The following is a 14,451-nucleotide window of genomic DNA, read 5'->3' as shown; positions in this document are numbered from 1 at the left end:
TTGCCTCTAATTTGGGGGAATAAATTAACCATTTCAGTAAGAAATTAGTTAAGAGCAATTGTTAAACCTGAAGGCTAGTGTTCTTGTGCTGGTACTAATTGGTGACAGCCTGCCTTAATCTAGATAAAAGCATCATAAGCATAGGGCTTGTGATGTTGAAGTGTGCTTTTGAGAGTGTGTAGAATAAATGTAGAATTTTTAATGGCTATTTTAAACCTTTAAAGGAAAATAGTGCAGTGCTCAGTTCTTTAGTGAGTAACTTTATCCGTTATGGACTTGATTCCATGTGTTCTTTTCTTGGCTCTCACATGCTGAATCTATATATTCTGTCTAGTGAGTTCAACTGCATTTCTTTAAGATTAAATCTGTCTGTGAACTACCTTTTACAGGCTGCAACAAAGAAACAGAAATATGAAAAGATTAGTGAAAAGAAGATGTCCACTCCTGTTGAAGTTTTGTGTAAGGTAAGTGTACATAATGAATATTCAAAAATAATTCACACGGTCAGGTGTGGGGGTACACACCTTTAATCACAGCACTTGGGAGGCAGAGCCAGTCTGATCTGTCTAGACAGCCAGAGTTTGAATAGTAAGACTTGTCTCAGTAAATAAAAACTGGAGAGACACCCCGCCATGCTCAAAGGCATGTGCCATGCTAGGTGTGGTGTCATAGTTGTGCCTTTATCCCAGCATTCCAGACTCAAGAGTCAGGAGTTCAGGGCTGTGTAGAGAGATCCTGTCTCAAAAAAACAAAAGTAGTATTTGCTGCTCTTACAGGAGGTACAAGTTAAGTTGCCAGCATCCACATTGAGTGGTTTATAATCACTAGTAACTCAGGCTCCAGACTTTTCTTGCTTTTATCCTCTTTGGGCACCAAACACATATGAAGCAGGTACAGTGTGCATATATAAATAAGTCTTAAAAATAATTCGTATAAAGTTCAGTGGAATGGCACAGTGAGAAGATACCTGCCATCAAGCCCGATAGCCTCAGTTTGATATTTGAGATAAGTGGTGGAAAAAACCAACTCCCACAAGTTCTGTTCCACATGCATGCTATAGCACATGTATCCATACACATATGTAGTGCACACATAAAGTAAAAAGTAATCACTTTAATAAAATAAAAAAAAGCAGGGTTTCTCAGTAGTGATGGAGCCAGTTCTAGAATTCAGTCTGTAGACCAGGCTGGCCTTGAATTCAGATCCACCTGCCTCTGCCTCCCAAGTGCTGGGATTAAAGGTGTGCACCACCGCCTGGCAAAAGAAGCAAATCCTACATTAACAGACATCCGATCTCAGCGTAGGGGAAAAATTACCCTAGTAATTTTCTTAGACAAAAAAATCAGTTGTTTTTGTTATTACCTGCAGAAAAAAAATTCTGAATTGTGCTATAGAAAAAGGTGGTTTCTTTCACTATTGTCATAGGGTTTCTATTGCTGTTATGTAACAAGCACTGTGACCAAAAGCAGCTTGGGGAGAAGGCTTTTGTTTCATTTTAGAACTCTCAGGCCGTACTCATCTCTAAGGGAAGTCAGCGGGAGTTTAAGTCTGGAACCTGGACTAAGGAGCTAAAGCAGCCAGTGGAGGGCTGCTGCTCAATGGCTTACTCCCCAGTGAGAAAGGGCACTCCTACAGCAATCGTTAAATCAAGAAAATGATTCAATCTGCTGGGGGCATTTTCTCAAGTTAAAAGAAACTAGCCAGGACATGTATTTTCCTTTGATTTTCCTAACTTGGTGTTTTTGTTTTTCACTTTTTTAAATGTTGACTCAATAGGGGTTTCCTGCAGAATTTGCCATGTACTTAAATTACTGTCGTGGGCTGCGCTTTGAGGAAGCTCCGGATTACATGTATCTGAGGCAGCTATTCCGCATCCTTTTCAGGTCAGTTGTTAATCCCTAGTGGCTGCAGAGGCTGAAAGATGGCTTAAGGAGAGCATAGTGATCTTGTAGGCAACTCAGATTTGGTTCCCACCACACACGTTGGGCAGCTCATAACCACCTACCTGTAAGCTTCACAGGATCACATAACCTCTGGCCTTCATGGGTATTTGCTCGTGTACAATTGCTCCTCCTCCCACCCCCAGTGTGTGTTTTACATATGCATAATTAGGAATAATTTTTGCCCCATCCTAGTGGCTGCATATACAGAATAACAAATCCCTAATCTAAGGCTAATGGTCACAGGCTATGAGATTGTATAACCTCGGAACATCAGAAGCTGCACCCATAAAATCTCACCAGCATGACAGCTTAAATTAAGGATTGCTGAGAGCAGGAGAAATTGTCTTCCCCAGAGAAGAGTACACTAGGTGGTTATGCGATACCAAGTAGTCAGCCCTGAAAACATACAGAACGTTACACATACTGAGCAGGTTGTACTCATGGATGTGGGGGGGAGGAAGAGGGAGAGAAAGAGAGTAACAGCGGTTCATGAAAAATGGTTATGGTTTCTTTTTTCTTCAAAACAGGGTTTATCTTTGGTGCCTGTCTTGGAACTCACTCTAAACCAGGCTGGCCTCTAACTCACAGAGATCCACCTGTCTCTGCCTCCCAAGTGCTGGGATTAAAGGCGTGGCCTGTCTGGTTTATCATTTATTTATTTATTTATTTATTATTTGTTTATTTGAAAGAGGGTTATATAGACTTTTGGAGAGAGGAAGGGAAGGGAGAAGTTATGTAATTACATTAATCTCAAAATAATTTTAGAAGTAAATGGTTTTTTAAAAATTGTTAAACAGTAATTTCAATCATACAGAAACCTATTCAGTACCAAATAAAGTGTTAAAAGCCAGGAATGGTGGTACATGTGTTTAATCTCAGCTCTTAGGGCAGAGTTCCAGGCCAGCCAGGGCTACACAGAGAAACTTTGTCTTGAAATTATGTGTTCCTTCTCCCAAGAAAAAGAAAGGGGCATTAAAATATAGAATCTGCCAGAGGGCTACAGAGACTCCAGCACTTAGAAGATAGAGGTAGGATTGGGAGTTCAGGGTTATCATTAGTTCCAGAAATGATGTCCTGAGATACTAACACCACTCCCTCACAGAGCTGCCAGTTGTGTGCGTGTGCATGCTCCCCAAGGAGGTGCTAAATGAATCTTTCTAGGTAATTGACACCTGACTCACTGTAGTTGCTTATTCTGGGTTTTTTTGTTCTTATTGTTCTGTTTTGTTTTTCTATTTCTAGTATGCCCCTATGGAAGTTTCTGCTTTGATTTTGTTTTTTAGGACAGGGTCTCACTATGTAGACCAGGCTGACCTTGAACTCAGTAGATAACTGTCTTACTGAACACTGGAGTTAAAGGCTTGTGTCACTGAAAATTTAAAAGGCAGTTTTCTTTTTGAAAATTTTTTTTTTAATTTAATTCACCAGACCAGATTGGCTAATGTTTTCCTTTCAGTTGTGACATGTGAGAAGTAAATAATTACTTAAAGTTATTTACAAGAAGAAAAATCTTAGAGGTTACCATGCTTATGACAAAATACTCTAAAGAGGATCCTTGGAGCTGGACCCAGTGATGCTTTCCCTTAATCTTAGCCTTCTGGAAATAGGCAAACAGATCTGAGCTTGGAGAGTTCTAGGCCAACTGGAGCTACATAGTAGGAAAAGAAATGCCGTCGACTGTCTTGAGAAGTGAGTAAGCTGGACAGTATTGAAAGGTTAACATGGCATTTTATTTTTCAGGACCCTGAACCACCAATACGACTATACATTTGATTGGACGATGTTAAAGCAGAAAGCAGCACAGCAGGCAGCCTCTTCCAGTGGGCAGGGTCAGCAGGCCCAAACCCCCACAGGCAAGCAAACTGACAAAACCAAGAGTAACATGAAAGGTTAGTAGCCAAGAACCAAGTGACGTTACAGGGAAAAAATTAAATACAAATTGGGTAATTCATTCATTTCTAACAGTGTTAGATCAAGGAGGTGGTTTTAAAACACATAAAATTTGGCTTGTATTAAAAAAAAAAGACGTCCTTGGAAAATTTGACTACTAACTTTAAACCCAAATGTCCTTATTCATATATATGTATATGTATTTGTATATACATATATGTGTGTATTTATATCATTTCTCTTGGGATTTTGGGTCATTTTTAACAACTGCATCTTTTTTACTCATTCATTAACCCTTTTCCAAAATAAACATTCGGTGTTGGGAATATGGTATTGCCAATCAATCCAAAATCCTAGACCTAACACTTGTTGATTTTTAATACAGAATCTGGTTAGCCATGGTATTTTGACTTACTTTCAGACTAACAGTGTTAAGATATTTATACATTGTTTGTTTGCATGCTAATGCTTTAGCATTTAATGGGAAAATGTGAACATGATCTGATTTTAAGAGGTGAGTCTTGGCATTGCCTTCAGCATGTCTGTCTTCTCAATTGCAGAGCACCTTGTTAACTGCAAAGCTCCGCATATCTTCCTAAATCAGAAATTCTCTCTCTGCTAATGAACTATGGCAGATCTTAATTTCATGATGATCCTTTAAAGGAGTGCTTTATTGAAATGCGAAGGAACTTTAGGTACTAGGGTTCATTCAGTGTGAAATTGAAGCCTGCAGTTAGACCTTGCCAATTGAAGATAACTGAGGCAAATGCCATTAAACTGCTAGTCTGTCTGTCTCTTTCTGGCACTTTGAGTGCTTCTAAGGAGTAGAACTGTCAGAGCACACCCTCACTTCCTAATCCCGGTGCCTTAGAGTTCAACTCCTGCTTCAATGTTGTCTCCCCTTCTGGGGCTTACCTATTGATGCCTGCCTGCTTTGTGCACGTGGTGGGTAGGTAAGCTTTGGTTTTTGGTTTCTTGTTACTTTATTTCTGAAAGACTGCTCTAGTCTGAATGTGGTTTTCAAATATTAGTATTTGTTAATATTAGTAATATTCTGTATTTTTAGTGTTGCATTTAAATAATTTTTTTAAACTTGAAAATAGATTTTAGGCTGGGTGTGGTTGCAAATGCTTTAATCCAAGCATTTGGGAGGCAGAGGCAGGTGGATCTCTGTGAGTTCGAGGCCTGCCTGGTCTACAGAGTGAATTTCAGGGCATCCAGAGCTACATAAGACCCTGACTTTAAGAACAGCTTTTAGTATCTGAGGAACATTTGAAGAAATGGAATGAACTGATGTCCATCCTTGTCCCAGCAGCTCAGTAAAGTTGAGGGGCTTCCTTTCTGTGTTTCTGTATTTGGGAAGGATTGAGTTGAACATTTGGCAGAGGAGGGGTTTCGATGATGAGGCCTGAGCTAAGCGGTTGCTCAGGGTGTTTTTAGCCTCTGTACTTTAGTTGGGACTTGGATGCCTCCTTTGTCTCTTAATACTGTGTAAGTAATCTTCCGTTGAAGTAGGTGGCAAGTATTTGTGAGAAGTGGAGAGTCTCTTAACTAAGATACTAAGCAATGCCTATGTTTGCCTTTTTCATGAAATGAAGCCTTTTATTTATTTATTGCCGAAAGCTGGCTGGGATAATAGGATCCATCACAAATTGTAGCTTCTAGAACTGAAATTGAAATCTCATCTGGCCTAGAACATTTTTCTTCAGGCATTCAGCAGCCTTCAGAAAGAAGTATTTTCATTTTGACCTAGTTTAATTGTTCTAATTTCCTATGTGTTTCTTACTCAATATAAAAGCAGAATTTTTGTCCTGCTTTATCCAGGTATTAAAGACGAGAAGTTGGATCCACTGAGTTAGTATGTTTCCTTGGAAAAGAAAAGTGATTAAACTTAAGTTTAAGCTGCCTTCTGTATCGTAACTTTTTCATAAAAGTAACTTAAATCATAAAACAGTTACAACATCAATAGACACAGTGGTCGTGCAAATTATGACATGTACATGAACCTACAGTGTTCTGAAATATGAAATTTTCAGTAAATACCTTAATGACTGCTTTCAGAAGGTACATTTCTAAGACGAGGTTCAGTGACATGAATGCTTATAGTCTTAGCTACTGGGAGGTTGAGATGAGGATTGCTTAAGTTAATGACCAGTGTTCCTTCTCAAAGGTGGGGGGGATGGGTTACTAAGAGGGTTTTTGTTGTTTTTTGGGGGTTTGTTTTATTTTTATTTTTTACCTTGAGCAAAATACTGCTCGCCACTAAAATACGTCAGTCTGGGGCTAGAAAGTTAGCTAAGTTGGAAAGTGCTTGCTTTGTATGAATGTGGACCTGAGTTCAGGTTTCTAGAACCTCCATTTTAAAAGCCAGCAAGGACTGGGAAGTGTTTGGCACACACACCCTAAATCCCAGCACTTGGCATAGAGCAAGCAGATTTCTGTGAGTTTGAGGCCAACCTCAAAATGGTGAGACCGGAGACCCTGTCTCAGCAACAAAGCTAGCAAGCTGTTACGAGGTTTGCTTATCCGTCCAGCTCCGGCTAGCAGGGTGGAGACAGGCAAAACCTTGGGACTTTCTGGCTGGCCCTACCTATAAAGCCTAATCAATAAGCTCTGACCTAGTGGAAGACCCCAACTCCAAAAAATAAAAGACATCAGAGGGACCACCACCAGACTTGACTCCTGACCATGACCCCGCACAGAGATGTACAACAAGCTGTGCCACTACCCAGAATATTCAGTAAAAGAGGTGGACTTTCGACTCCTTAACATTCGTGAATTTAGTGTTCATACAGAAAGCTAAGAAAAATGCACATGCCCTAAGAGTGGTATGAAATAAGCATGAGAAAATTAGTCTTAGACCCTCTGCTACTCACATTATATAGGTAGTTCCAAAATAGGATGTATAAAACAATACTTAGTTTCTGCTACTTTAGCTTTTGATCTCATGGAATCTTCCAATAATGGTATCATCATATTATTTCTCAGCTCAAAAATTATAGAAAGTAGCCAGGCAGTGGTGGTACTACCTGTAGTCCCAGCACTTAGGAGGCAAAGGCAGGTGGAGCTCAGTGAGTTCTAGGACAGCTAGAACTGTTACACAGAGAAACTCTGTCTTGAAAAATACAAAATGAAACAAAAAATTATAGCAGGTGGTGACTCATAACCTTTAATCCGAGACTTGGGAGTAGAAGGATGGATCTGGTTGAGGATCACTCGGGCTATATAGTGAGACTCTCAAAGACCAAAATAAAATGAGTAAAAGATACCCCTTAAGACATACAGCTTCCTCCCCTTTTGATGATAATCTCATATGCTTGTATATATCAATGAATTCAGTTCATAAATCTTTAGCAATCAGGCCTCTAAAAGTTCTCTTCTGGAAAGATCTTCTAAATGTTGGCATTATTTTTTATAAGTTCTTTAGGGTTTTGTGAGGGTTTCTGTTTTTTTGACTACTCGGCAGTTATTTTTTTAAGCGTATGTTTCTTTCATAGATATTACAGAAATTTCTAGCCACTTAGAGTGTTTAAGTGTTCTTAAAAATCTTGATCATGCTGGGCGCACACCTTTAATCCCAGCACTTTGGAGGCAGAGTGAATCTCTGTGAGTTCGAGGCCAGCGTGGTCTACAAGAGCTAGTTCCAGGACAGACTCCAAAGCTACAGAGAAACCCTGTCTCAAAATATGTAAAATATATATTATATATATATGTGTGTGTAATATATATATATGTGTGTGTGTGTGCTCATTTAGCTAGTGTATGCTTCTTATATCATAGGTGGATTCTCTGCTCTGATAACTTTGCATTAGGCCTTTCAGTTACTGCATTCCAAAGCCAATCAAGACCAAGAGAAAGGATTTCCCCTAATGTCTCTTAGGCTTTTTCTTATAGTGCTGAAGTGCCCCTAAGATTGAATTTTTTGCTTCTCTTTGTATAGTAAAGAAAAGATGAAAAACTTCTCCCTCTGAACATTTGACAATCATTTAATAAGTGTTCTTCTACTGTTGATGATTGTCAGAAAGGTACTTGTTTATGACCTAGAAGAGACATATTTTATGAACATTTAAATAATTCAGTTAGTTCTGATAACCCACAAGTAGCTGATGCAGTAGAACAAGTTTGAGAGTGGCCTTGACCTTCTAAGACTTAAGTGTTTTCTCTCACACTAACCTACCTCTGTCAGTGATCCCTAGAAGCCTAAAGGGCTTTACCATGTGTAGTTTAACATTTTCTGACTTCACCAACTGCTGCCAGGAACACAGCTGATAATTCAGCAACTTAACCCAAAACAGGAAAGGGAAGACCTAGCGATGCCTGGAGAAACTGACTTACCCTCAATACACTCAGTCCAAAGAAGACCTGGGAACTGAATCTTTGCTGAAACCTGGGATTTTCGTCAGCTTTTCTCATTGTGGACAGTAAAACTGAAGAGAGCGACAAAAGAAATGAAGAAAGTGCAAGAGACCTTCAAGGCTCCCTGGGCCTGTTAACTCTCAGCTCAGGTTCTGTGATGGCTGTCAGAAGGCCTGGGAGAGCGCTGTGTAATGCCCACCATCTGCCAGTTGGGACAAATTCCTTTGTAACAGGTATGTTCAGCTTAGCGACTATGGAAACTATTAGAAAATGAATCTGGGTAGAGAAGACAGTCATTCAGATTGTTTTTAGTCTGCTGGTCCAATTTAAGGAGGAATTGAACCTGTCACATAAATTGCCGGTGTGCAATCAAAAATACTTTCATCTTTCAGTGTTCATTTTGTAGAGCAGAATTTGTTAGTTTCGTACATACTGGCAGCTTAATTCACCTAGCTTAATCTTGTATAACCAGAAGACCCTAGGAGAATATTGTAGAAAAAGTTACTTAATACAAATGACATTGTATGTTGATTATAAATGGTTATGTATGTTGATTATAAATGATGATAATAAATGGTTTCGTTCTTATTATACTGTGGAAGGAGTCTAAATTTCAAACACCCACCACAAATATATAAACTTTATTACTGTATGAACATCCTTTAACTGGATGGTAGACCTTAATTATAATCTCATTAACACAGACGTATGTAGAGACAGGAGGAACCTGTCTCAAAACATAACTATACCTGTTTAAAATGGATTCTGGCTATTTTTTTTATTAGACATGTTGGCAGTGAATTCCTTAATAAAGATACATTTCTTGTAGATTACTTTTTGAGGGGGTAAAGTATGATTGTTAGATAAAATAAGCACTTTTTTCCTGTTTAAAGAGTAGCTTAATTCCTGGGTAGTCACACTAACCCTGCAACTTTGGTAATAGTCTTCACTCTCCCTCTCTTTTAGGAAAAGAAGAGGTTCATTCCTCATTTTAACTGATGTCAGTGAAGATTTACTCTGGATCCACAAGTGCTACCCAGGCTGCAAGATTTTTAAAACAAAAACCAAAGCACAGTGGAAGAGACTGTGCTTAGTGGTGGTTGAAGACTGAATGTTGGAGGCCTGCTATTGTGTTTTTCCTTCTTGATTACCATCCAAGAACCGCTCATTTGAGGGATGTCACCTGGGTAGAAAGAACATCCTACCATTGACCTGTCTAGCTGAAGAACTCAAACTGGATTTGACTACTTTATTCTACCAGGAATATTGTTAGGCTAATCTTCAACCAAGCCCTAAACAGTTGTAACCAGAGACTGAACTAACTGTTCCACAAAGACTTTTGACCTAGAACTTCCCTGTTATTAAAAACTAAGTTGTTTTATATTTGGCTTATAGTTTGTTAGTGGCTGGTTTTCCACTTCATACCTGATCGTGTAGAGGGATACTGAGTGTAACGAAATACTAAAATATAATCACATGATTACAGCAAATTATTATAAAGGAGAGGAGCCATAGTTTTTGTAGCCAGGAAAGTCATTTTTACAATTTATGAATAACTTTCATAGTTAAAGCCAAATACTGATGGGGATAAAGATCCTTTGTATTTAGCTAGTCCATAGTTTCTATCTAGATTTTAAATTTTTAACTTATTAATTACTCCATGAATTGGAATTAGATTGCGGTCTGGTCAGTTTACAGATGAATTAGGGTTTGGTTTAGTAGCCTTTTAAAGTAGGCCTTACTGTGCCTGGGGAGGTGGCCCAATAGATAAAGCACTTAGCACAGAATATGAGGACCAGCCTTCAGCTCCTCCAAAACTCTTAAGTTGGGTAGATATGGTTGTCTACTTGGAATCCCAACACCTGGAAGTAAGAGACAGCGTCCCCAAAGAAAGCTGGCCCGATTGTGAGCTCCAGGTTCAGCAAAAGGTCCTGCATCGGTATATTCAAGGTGATGAACCATCGGGAAAGATACCACCCGAATTTCAACCTCTAGCCTGAATACAAGTGTGCCTACACTCAAGTATATATACACACACACAAGAGTGCATGTGCACAACGGATTTTTTGGTTTTAAGTTTGCTGGTGCTATTTCATAATCTTAGTGTTTGTTTTCTATGCTCTTAGGATGATGGAATTGGGTTTGTTAAGTAGCTGCTCCTGGTTGACAATGGGAAGGAGGAGTAAAGCACATCATTGCCTTCAAAGCTTAATTGTATTTACCAAATACGTGAGGATGTCTGGTTTTCCTCCCAATGAAAAGTTCCTAGTTAACTGGTGAAGGAATGCTTATTAAAAAAAATGATGATTATAAATGTTTGATACTGACTTTCCAGTTTTAGTCTTAAAAACATCTGTAATAAGAAGTAGTAGGGTTAGATTCTAAATCTCACCAAACCCAAAGGAAGTCCCACCAGTGTTGGCGGGTGGGCTGGGGAAGAAATACATACTGGCCAAAGCATGGTTTTTCTGTGATGTGGTAGGCTTGGTTTTGATTTTTGTTGAAGTTAAATAGTCAGAAATGTAATTCAGTCATCTGGGGGATTAGAAGGGAATAGACAAAATGGCTCTTATTATTTGATATCCAGGTTATTAAGGGTATCAATAGGTGGGCGTGTTTATTCTGTCTCTAGCCATAAAGAACCGTTTAGAACCAGCATCCTTAATGCAGAAGCCCTGGCTTATGGGAGAAGGAACTGTACAACAAGATAGGACAGGAAGTAAACAGTGCCAAAGCATTGCATTGCTTATTTCTAGTTCACAAGTCAGTGAATAGAGTCGGGGTTGGGGGGGGGGGGGGGGCTTGGTTGGTTTGGTTTTTTGAGACAGGGTTTCTCTAGCTTTGGAGCCTGTCCTGGAACTAGTTCTTGTAGATCAGGCTGGCCTCAAACTCACAGAGATTATGCCTGGGTCTGCCTCCCGAGTGCTGGGATTAAAGGCATGTGCCCAGGGACACTTCTTTTTAATGCAACAGTGGAAGTTAAACAAGTATGAAGATCAGTGTAAAGTTTTTGTATGCAGATTACATATTTCTTAGAGGTATAACAAAGTAAAGTTGTGCTTTAAAAAGTGGAATAACTGTTACTGTTGTGAAAATTCTGCCAGAAATGGTATACACAAAAGTTGGCTTCTGATCTAGTTAGAACCATCCTCTAGTTGTTGCAGTAATGTCACCAGTTTCTCATTTCAGTTGAGTTTCTGAAATAGCTTGTGTTCTGGGTCCCAAAGAAGTGGACATCCTCTTGGATAGCTAGCCATTCACTACTATAGCTGAAAGTTGGATGCTGAGGCTGTAACTGACTATAGATTTCTTCCTGGGTCATTCAAATCAGCGGGAAATGGCTTTAATTAGAAAGTTGTGTACTCTATTTTGAAAGGTCAGGTTTGATGATTTTCACGTTAAGAACAGCCACTAAAATGTGATTATTGTCCTAGTTCTCTAATTTAGGGAGTTTGTAAAAATTTAAAACTTGTAACAACCTTTTTCTGTTTTGTTTTTTAATAGGTTTCTAGGCATGAATTGAGGAAGAGAAGCAGCAGAGCAGATGATTGGAGCAGCATTTGTTTCTCCCCAAACTAGACTTTTAGTTCATATGTACACTAGCCAGTGGTTGTGGACAACCATTTACTTGGTGTAAAGAACTTAATTTCAGTATAAACTGGCCCTGGGCAGCATTGCTGGTGCTGACCCTGAGCTGTAGCCGCTGTAATTGTGAATATTAACTGAGGTAGTGAAACATGGTGTCCGGTTTTCTATTGCATTTTTTTTTCAAGTGGAAAAGTTAACTAAATGGTTGACACACGAATTGGTGGAGAAATTGTGCATATGCCAATTTTTTTGTTTAAAACCTTTTATTTTGAACTATACTGCTTTTGAGATCTCTTTTCAGAAGAACGGCATGAACAGTCTTCAGCCACAGTTGTGATGGTTGTGAATGTTCACAATTGTGTGTTCTTAGGGCTTTCCATCCCTGGGGTTTGCAAGTTGTTAACTTAAAACATTCTTTAAAAGGCTGGCTTCTTGTTTGCAAGCCAGCTGATATGGTAGCAACCAAAGATTCCAGTGTTTGAGCATTTGAAAGACTCTGCCTGCTTACCTGTGCTAGAAATAACAGCATCTAAAGTGAAGACTTAAGAAAAAAAACATAGCGACTACTAGATTATCCTTAGGACTCTGCATTAACTCTATAATGTTCTTGCTACTATAAAAGCATATTTGTCACAAATTTAGTTACTGTCTTACAACTGAACATGTATGTGTGTGCTTAGATAAATGTAATCACTGTAAACATCTGTATGATCTGGGATTTGGTTTTTATTTTGAAATGGGAGCTTTTTGTTTACAAGTTCATTAAAAACTAAAAACTGTTTCTGTAAGGAAGTGAAATTTTTTTAAACAAAATGCCTTGCTGACTCAACATGAAGTATATCTCAATTTTTTGTTTTATGTTTTGAGACAGGGTCTCATTTTGTGGCTCTGGCTAGCCTGGAATCACTATATAGACCAGGCTGGCCCTAAACTCTCAGAGATCTTATTCCCTCTCTGCCTCCCTAGAGTCCTGGGACTAAAAACACGAGCCACCATGCCCAGCTTTCCCTAATTTTTTTTTTATAGATTACTGCAAGTCATCGTTATATTCCTCTGCTGCGAAACATTTTTTTTTTTTGTCTTAAAGAGAAGAGCATCCTTTCCGTTTTCTTCCAATGACTCACAGACACAATACCCAGTACTGCAGCTGCCATAACTTTGGCATTGACTCCTGTGGCCACTGACTAGCAAGCAGATGGACTGATTTTGAATATGAGTGAAAGTGTTAAGGGTTTAATAACTATATTACAAGATATTTTTCTTAAAAATCCTTGTGAAATGGCTCTAAGAGTATCAACACAGTGTGAAGTTAGTGATCTTGACCCTCTAGCCCTGCTTCTCTGTAGGTACCTGTGCACGCTTCCTCATGGTCTCTTTTGGCCGCTTTCCTTTTTCCCTTTGATCCAAATGAAGGGGAAACTTATTGACCATAATTTTTCAAATGGTGTAATTTATTCATTACAGCATGTCAGGATAAATTAAAAGTTCATTTGTCTGAAAATGCTGCCAGGAGCCTATTGTGTAAAATACTCTGAATTGTAAATTGACACGTGTTTGAGAAGATTATTGGGATTGATTTGTTGTGGTTTTTTTATTTGAACAGCAATAACTAATTCCATGATTGCCATATTCTGTTATGAAGAGATGTATTCGTACCATAAAGCTAAAGGAAGGCTTAGTGAGTTGGGACTGGTGGGTGGCAGCTTCTGTTTCTTTTCTAACCATGCTTGTCAGTTAAGGTGTTTGTTTCTTGACTAATAAACCCTTTGATACTTTTAGCCAGAAATCAGTCTCATAAAGCTATTTTTGAGTATAGTTTGTGTAAGATAAAACTGTTCAGCTTTGGCTATAAATTTCCAGGCTGAGCTCCCTCTCTAGCGAGATATTTTTCAGTGCTTTTATTTACTATGCACTTAGACTATGCACTTTTTCTGAAATATTTTTGTAACACTTTTTTGTATTTTTGCCATTTGAAAAGGTGTGTCATTGGTCTGTAACTAAGTTGCAGGTTGGAAACTGCTGTCAGCTTTGTGAATCAGAGCAGAAATGTTTTTGTTTCCGGTGTTTTGTCCTTCCGCAGCTGGAGCTGGAATCCCACTGATCTTCTAGCTACCTTTCATTTTCCTCACAGTTCACCAAGAAGAGCAGAAGCTCAGTGAATGCTGTTACTAATCCTGTCTGGAAGTGAATCTCATTTCACCAAAATTAATTATGTTTTTCCACTAAAATGATGGTATATGTTGAAGACACATCACTTTGAAGTTGGAAGACCTCACCACTAAAGGCTCCACAGTGGCTGACTTGGCTGAACTCTAGGTTGCCACTCTTTTCTTTGTTCACCCACTGGGTGATGCAGCTTTTTAAAATGTTGGGAGATGGCCATTCTAACTACTGTTGAATGTCTCTGTTTGGGGAAGGTATAAATAAGAAAATAAAAAAAGAATATATATGAAGGGGAGGCTGGTTGTCTCCCATGTGGTTGTGCATATGCTCTTAGAACGCATAAGTGACATAGTCTGCCTTTGCTGTGATCTCTGCTGAGTCTGTTGTAAATACTCAGTGTACTGTGACAGGGCATGGATTGTTCTGAGTTATGAACCACAAAGACGGTGGAGTCTAAGCTGGTAGGCTGTTTTCCCTGAAAATTGCTGGGACAATAAAGAATTGTTTATTG

General features: G+C 38.9%; 1 protein-coding gene across 5 annotated transcripts in view; it reads left to right on the top strand.

Annotated features, from left to right (window-relative positions):
* The window catches only part of Csnk1a1 (casein kinase 1 alpha 1), a 36,021-nt gene extending 21,791 nt beyond the window's left edge, over positions 1-14,230 (top strand). For 2 of the 5 annotated variants that reach the window (XR_005973365.1, XR_005973364.1), the window contains 5 exons: positions 390-464; positions 1,777-1,883; positions 3,684-3,796; positions 5,658-8,422; positions 9,156-9,443. Coding sequence is in view for 3 of the 5 variants with exons in the window: in XM_041641338.1 (XP_041497272.1) it covers positions 390-464; positions 1,777-1,883; positions 3,684-3,832; positions 11,694-11,701 (339 nt within the window). In the remaining 2 variants the exon portion in view is untranslated. Of the gene's footprint in view, positions 1-389; positions 465-1,776; positions 1,884-3,683; positions 3,833-5,657; positions 8,423-9,155; positions 9,444-11,693 lie in introns of those variants that run through there. The other 3 variants (XM_041641338.1, XM_041641336.1, XM_041641337.1) reach the window with 2 other exon arrangements.
* Positions 14,231-14,451: the final 221 nt, after the last annotated feature.

The sequence above is a fragment of the Microtus oregoni genome, unplaced genomic scaffold (assembly GCF_018167655.1).
Source record: "Microtus oregoni isolate MIOR12 unplaced genomic scaffold, Mior012 000069F_ref0000032, whole genome shotgun sequence".
Taxonomy (NCBI): Eukaryota; Metazoa; Chordata; class Mammalia; order Rodentia; family Cricetidae; genus Microtus; species Microtus oregoni.
The sequence above is the reverse complement of the archived record's forward strand: the minus strand, read 5'-3'. Positions and strand labels throughout refer to the sequence as shown.